At 37.9% G+C, this 6,907-nt stretch overlaps 1 protein-coding gene across 5 annotated transcripts; it reads right to left on the reverse strand.

The window, feature by feature from the left end:
* Positions 1–567: 567 nt before the first annotated feature.
* LOC149409125 (uncharacterized) lies at positions 568–4,797 on the reverse strand. Of its 5 annotated transcripts, none has more exons than XM_089650165.1 (4): positions 3,975–4,797; positions 2,948–3,896; positions 2,662–2,796; positions 568–2,511 (listed from the first exon to the last, which is right to left on the reverse strand). In XM_089650165.1, the coding sequence occupies exons 2-4, from the start codon at positions 3,024–3,026 to the stop codon at positions 614–616; spliced, it is 2,112 nt and encodes a 703-aa protein (XP_089506291.1). In that variant the 5' UTR covers positions 3,027–3,896; positions 3,975–4,797; the 3' UTR covers positions 568–613. The 5 variants fall into 5 exon arrangements, with proteins under 5 accessions (XP_089506291.1, XP_089506290.1, XP_089506289.1 ...); XM_089650164.1 differs by having other exon boundaries at positions 2,948–3,654; positions 3,807–4,797; XM_089650163.1 differs by having other exon boundaries at positions 2,948–3,368; positions 3,520–4,797.
* Positions 4,798–6,907: the final 2,110 nt, after the last annotated feature.

A 6,907-nucleotide genomic window follows, 5' to 3' on the forward strand; every position in this document is an offset into this window, starting at 1 on the left:
CATTGTTCATCCACTCTACATGCTTCGTTATTCCGATCACACGCTCAAACCATCCTTTTCTTAATTTTTCTCATCACGCTTACATTATTTGCAAATTACCACATTTTTCACACAATAAAAACATGGTTTTACCACACATACACCTCAGAGATCTTATTTGTCCAAAATTCATTCAGACAAGATTTGAGATTTTCACGACCAAAAGTATTAGCGATTGATTTTTGGGGTATTATGCCGTGTTGTGCTACGACCTTCTTCAATGTGTCGAACAGCGTTAGTGTCCATTATTAGAAGAAGGTAGCGCAATACGGCATAAAACCCAAAATAAATCAGGCTAATCTATCATTCTACGCTCATAGTATACTTCCTCTGCCAGTTCTATGCCTCATTGCCATACACATTAAGATTGGTATCAGCATTCCATTTTTTGCATTTTAAGTCTGTGAATGTACTACTGTATCATCCCTTAAAATTTGGTCCATAGTCAAGCAATCTATCGTATGGTTACTATGTTTATACCTGTTGAAATAAAGTTGGCTGAGGTACATAAAAAAAATTAATACAAAGTTAGATTCTGAAGAAAATATTTATTACAAAAATGTTATAATAATTTTTAAATTCCATCTTCTCCGTCACTCTCCGAGCCATCATTCTCCCGAGATGGACCGTCCTCAGGCTGCAAATTTTTATAAAAATCATGATAGGTGGACGGAATGCTGCCTTTATCACACAATTTGAGTAGGTCCTTTAATTTGTCTTGGCCTATTTTTGGCTTTGAAAAATACAGTCTTTCTACTTCTACGCTTGCACAGGATAACGTTCGAAGCCGTCTTCGCTGAATGTTAAGGGTATCAAAGTCATTTCGGCTCAATTGATACTTATAAAAAACAGTAGTGGGTTCACCTTTTCGGTATTGAAACCACTTTACTTTGAGCCACTTTAATTTGTCTCCATTTTCTGATATATTTTTGTTTGTCATAACTTTATTGCTGTATTTTTTATAGTTAAGGAAGTCAGCATAATCCATTTCCACAACCTTGTGGTATGGTTTAGAAGTTTTTGCAGTACGGGCAACAACGTACCATCCATCTGGTGTGAACACGTCTATTTTTCTTCCTCGGGCCTCTATTGTGGAGTGCACAGAATCGCACTCCATCTCTGAGTGCCCTGATTCCATAAATTTTTGATTGATGACGTCAATCGGCAGCTGTTCCACTGCACGTAGGAACATAGCGGATACTACTGAGTTCCGATTTTGACCAGAAGCCGTGTCCGAGTACAGCGTCACTACTTTTTTGGGGCCTAATGACACCAAGAGGTTCCACAGACACGTAGCGATCTCCGAAGCACCCTTTGTGCCCACACCTTCGTGCCACATGTAATTCGTTGCTTGTCTGGAAGCCAGCTCATACACCGTGAAGTTATACGTTTTTAATTTTTTTGTATAATATAACTGTCCCACTTGTAAGCTCGGAGTCAATAATATTTTTTCCAGATCCATAGTGAAGCAACTGATGCTAGGATCATTCATAGCTTGGGCTTTGTCAATTTGTTTGTGTTCCCTTGCTTCTGTTTTTCTTGTTAAATGAAGATTAAATTGATCTTCGTCTCTTGACTTCTCTTCGTCAGACTTATTTTTGTACTGCGTACAAAAATCACACTGATCCTTTTTTGGTGTGTGAAATCCATAATTGAATTCTGTCACAAATATTTGTTTGTAGAAGCCGAGCTTTTCTGGTACCACGTTACGTTCTTTACAATACTCAACATAGTCTAAGTAAATTCTTGTCTCGCTCAAACCAGATGGCAAGTATTTTCTTTTACTGCTGCTCCGACAGTAATGCGAGGCAACTACGGGCAATGACTTGATGTGGTCCCTGATTATATTCCTAACTTCCTCGGATTTTTTGTTTGGCGGTTCCTTGCGACCTCTCTGATCTATTTCAGTGACACCTGAAGGAGTCAACTTTTTCATTGCACTTTCAACTTTTGTTCCCGAGATGACAAAGGTGGCCAAAAAAAATTTTTTGCACACTTGGACTCTCTCTCCATTTAACATTACCGTATATTCGAATGTATGTTGTCGTTTGATGGTGTCTCCACTACGGTATCGTCGTTTTACTGGAATACAATTTACATTGCCACCAATGAAGGCCCATCTCGCTCTGTCGGAATCCAGACTCAGATAGTCAGCCAACATTTGCTCCTGTTGAGATTTTCCTATTTTGGATGCGCAATTATAATGGCATTTACAGCTAACATCTCTAATTGTCCTTGCTTGAACTGTCTTTCCGGATCTGCTTTGGTATTCTTTACCTGCCATTCTCAATATCTTTTGGGAATTCCGTTTCCATTGGTTTGGGGTTCTCTTGCGTTTCCTACTTAAATCATCTGTCTGTTGGTTGCTTTCCAATATTTCAGAAATGGATGTTCCTGAGGCATTAACGTGGTGTTGATTTGAATGTTCTTGCCTGTTATTGTCTTCATTTTCGGAAAGGTTCACGTTCAAGTCTGTAAAACCGAACAAAGTGGTTTATTTCTTTGAAACACTGAAATAATTATTGAATTTTACAAGCAAATGATTCGCTGATAATCACAGGTTTTACAAGCCAACATAACAACTAGTATGCAGTAGTATTGTTAACAAATAAAAATACTGACCTCCCACATGCGTGCTTGGAGCGAAGCTTCGGAGCTCTGCGTATAATGCTGGGACAGCAATCTCATCCGGAACTTGCATGCCACCGTTCTGGCTGTGTTCTGCACATCCAGCTTGCACACCATTTAGAGGAGAGCCTGTAAAACAAAACAAAGTAGTTTACTTCTTTGAAACACCGAGATAAACATTGAATTTTACAAGCAAATGCTTCTCTGATAGTCACAGGTTTTACACAGCCAACATAATAACTAGTATGCATTAGTATTAATAACAAATAAAAATACTGACCTCCCGCATGCGTGCTTGAAGCGAAGCTTCGGAGCTCTGCGTATAATGCTGGGACAGCAATCTCATCCGGAACTTGCATGCCACCGTTCTGGCTGTGTTCTGCACATCCAGCTTGCACACCATTTAGAGGAGAGCCTGTAAAACAAAACAAAGTAGTTTACTTCTTTGAAACACCGAGATAAACATTGAATTTTACAAGCAAATGCTTCTCTGATAGTCACAGGTTTTACACAGCCAACATAATAACTAGTATGCATTAGTATTAATAACAAATAAAAATACTGACCTCCCGCATGCGTGCTTGAAGCGAAGCTTCGGAGCTCTGCGTATAATGCTGGGACAGCAATCTCATCCGGAACTTGCATGCCACCGTTCTGGCTGTGTTCTGCACATCCAGCTTGCACACCATTTAGAGGAGAGCCTGTAAAACAAAACAAAGTAGTTTACTTCTTTGAAACACCGAGATAAACATTGAATTTTACAAGCAAATGCTTCTCTGATAGTCACAGGTTTTACACAGCCAACATAATAACTAGTATGCATTAGTATTAATAACAAATAAAAATACTGACCTCCCGCATGCGTGCTTGAAGCGAAGCTTCGGAGCTCTGCGTATAATGCTGGGACAGCAATTTCATCCGGAACTTGCATGCCACCGTTCTGGCTGTGTTCTGCACATCCAGCTTGCACACCATTTAGAGGAGAGCCTGTAAAACAAAACAAAGTAGTTTACTTCTTTGAAACACCGAGATAAACATTGAATTTTACAAGCAAATGCTTCTCTGATAGTCACAGGTTTTACACAGCCAACATAATAACTAGTATGCATATTGTATTGATAACAAATAAAAATACTAACCTCCCACATACATGCTTCGAGAGACGTCCAGATTTTGCATGTTCAGGTCGTGTTCTGCACGTCCAGCTTGTACAGCATTCCCCTCAGAATCTACAAAACAAGTAAAACTGTCAGATTGTCGCATTGTTTTCAAACAATCGGAATCAACATTTTTAACTAGATTCTTACCTTTGAGGTTATGTTGATCCTGTGGATTTAAAACTGCTGCATCCATTTGTTTAGCACGTGAAGAACTCATTAGGTTCTGTGGATTAGCAGCTTTAGTTGATGCAATCATTTGTTTGCCACGTGAAGATTCCAATATGTTATGTCGAACCGGTGGATTTAAAGCAGCTCTGGCTGCTGCAACCATTTGTTTTCCGCGTGAATGATTCATTTCTTATCACTGTTTCACTAAATAAAGTTGAAAGTACAAACGTTTGTAGGCACAAAACGAAATAAAGCACAGAATCGCTGAACGAACCGAACTGATGTTGTATTAAAATAACACTGACCGACGCACTGAACACTGAACTGACAGTTCGCGATTCGCGATACTGTCGTGGGCGCAGACGTATGTGCAAGCGTGAACAAACCGACACGATAGGCATTTTGCTGAGTTAGAGGAAGACAACACTATAAATCATTGTCGAATGTGAGTAGAGGTGCGCACGCTTTCGAGAGAAGTTTGTGTTGCCAATGGCGTCAAGCCACGCATAAAATTAAATTATTGGGAAGTCAAAAGATCTATGTGGCTTGTCGTCATAGACTGCTTTAACTTGTGTAAAATTATTCGAAAGTCAAAAGTCTATGCGGCTTGTAGTTTTTGACTGCTTTGATTGTTTTCATCGATGTGTGTTAGATCTATTGGCAAATTTCAAAATACTCAATAACGGAGTGTTTTATGGCTTAAATCTTTTGACCACGGCAACTTTGAAGGTTTTCAAACACTTCTGCATACTTAACTCATTTTCGCCAAATTTGTGGCTTGACTCTCTTGACATCTACGGCGACGATAAGGTCTCGCCAGCGTTAGCAATGTAAGCGACCAAAAATAATCTTTATATCGACTTTTCTCTGCTTTTTATCAATATGTGTCAATGCATGTGTTATTTATCTAAACCTTCCGGAATAAATTCTCTAAATGATGCTGAAAACCTTCGCATAGTTAAGAAGAACTAAGCGCACAAACAGACAGACGCGAATGTCACTTTATTTTATACTATTTATAGATAATGGATTCCACCACGAATTGTCAGTATCCAAAATAGAAATATTAATTACATCTTCTTAACTTCTATTTCATAATGACTTTTGTTGTTTTACAAGCTATATTTCTTTACAAGCTTTTATTATGTACACGATTTTTATTTCTTATATTATGGTTTATGTATTATGATTTAAATTATACCATGTAAAAGTCAAAAGGCGTTACTATTGTTGTTCGTTTAGTCAGGGTCGGCCCTACGCCAAATGGCGCATGGCACCAGTAAAATTTTAGCGCTCCTTGTCAAAACCAGTAGATGCCTAGGCCCTAGGTAGTAGAAAGGCGATAACTGTAATCAATCGTATTTTGATGATTTGCATGTATGCGTAGCGTGGTTTTTATGAAAGATAATCTTACTTTGGTTTAGGTATTATCACCCTTGGAAATTCAGCGCCCGAAGTGGACTGCTCTAATTGCGCCCGCACAGGGTCGGCCCTGCCTCTAATTCTTTTTTTTATTACTTGACATAATGAATATCTTTCAACACGTGGAATATGTATTTTGTGTATATATTCTTGTATTTTTGTGCAAGGTCAAATTAAATCCTATTAAGTTGTTGCAGTAAGACAGAAATCCTGGGTTCGATTCCTAGTTGAGACCGTTACTTTTTATTTTTCTGTGTCTTGTTCTGTTTCATGTTTTGTTTAGATATGAATCCTATAATTTCTATACCCGCTATATCCGATTTTTTGACAAAATGATCTGAGTATGACATCTTGTTCACAGTTTTGCGAGAAACAAGAGGAGCCTAAAGTTGAGTTTCAAAACCCTCCTTATCATGACCAAAAACCATGTTAAAACTGTGAGTGAGAAACCGAATCCGCTATATCATACAGAAAGGTACTATCAAAACCCGCTATATCGGATTCAACCAATCACAAGCAGTTATTTTGCCAAAATACAATATGGCCGCCGCTCTGACGCCACGCTCGTGTATCAAAATGATCTACGCGTGTGTTTCTAAACCCGCCATGTCGGCTCAGTTGACTTTCAAAAGCCTCTATATCACGAAGTGAGTATCAAAATCCGCTTTATCCATTTTATTTATCGAAATTACTTAATTATTGCTAGACATAAATAGATAAATAAATGCTTTTCGAAATTTTATTACTCCAATTCATTATATAAAAAATTTTATTGCAATTACTTATGTACTCTAGAGATGTGACAGTTTTTTTGCGGTTTTCTCCAAATCAATGAAAGTCGATATAGCGGGTACAGAAGTTACACGACTCATATATTAGTATTATCTTCTACTTCAATGATAAATCAATGCTCAATACATCGGTTGTACTGACCCTGTTTTGTATTACTGTCCATTGTCTTTTAGAAAATGAAAAGTATTTTGATGTGTGCTTTTTTTATTTTCCTTTTCCTGCATTCCAATATTTTTATTTTTAAAATATAATTTTTTTCGGCTAGTGAATGAACGATGTTAGCTGGGTGCAGTTATATTGTCTATGTTTACACTTTTTTAAATGGCCTTGAGATTTCTTTATGGTCCGAAATATATTTACCTGTCTGGACAAAACGACCGTTTTATCTGTGGTCGTCTGTGGTTAAGGGGGTGACAAAATGGGCCCATACAAAAAGCCCGAAGATATCGATCAAGAGAGTGGTTTATTTATGCGCACAGTCATCGGGACAAAGAATCTCCTAGTCCTGACGTGTGCGGCTAAGGAGGTTAATAAATCAGTTTCCTCACACAGTCGTTTTGAAAGGGTGGGTATCTTCAAATAATATTACACAAGACGCAATTGTAATGAAATTATCATTAACCTAGAAGGTCAGTTTCCTGATAATTATTATATTTGACTTTGACTGCATTACTCTCTATGAATAACTTAACTAAAAT

This window comes from Hesperophylax consimilis, unplaced genomic scaffold, assembly GCF_061612785.1.
Source record: "Hesperophylax consimilis isolate HC1 unplaced genomic scaffold, BYU_Hcon_1.0 scaffold_36, whole genome shotgun sequence".
Lineage (NCBI taxonomy): Eukaryota > Metazoa > Arthropoda > Insecta > Trichoptera > Limnephilidae > Hesperophylax > Hesperophylax consimilis.

Coding starts and splice junctions, on each gene's coding strand:
- LOC149409125 (XM_089650165.1), bottom strand. CDS start 3,026: ATGCAAGTTCCGGATGAGATTGCTGTCCCAGCATTATACGCAGAGCTC. Junction 2,797..2,947: donor TTCAAGCACGCATGCGGGAG/GTCAGTATTTTT, acceptor TTTGTTTTACAG/GCTCTCCTCTAAATGGTGTG. Junction 2,512..2,661: donor TCCAAGCACGCATGTGGGAG/GTCAGTATTTTT, acceptor TCGGTTTTACAG/ACTTGAACGTGAACCTTTCC.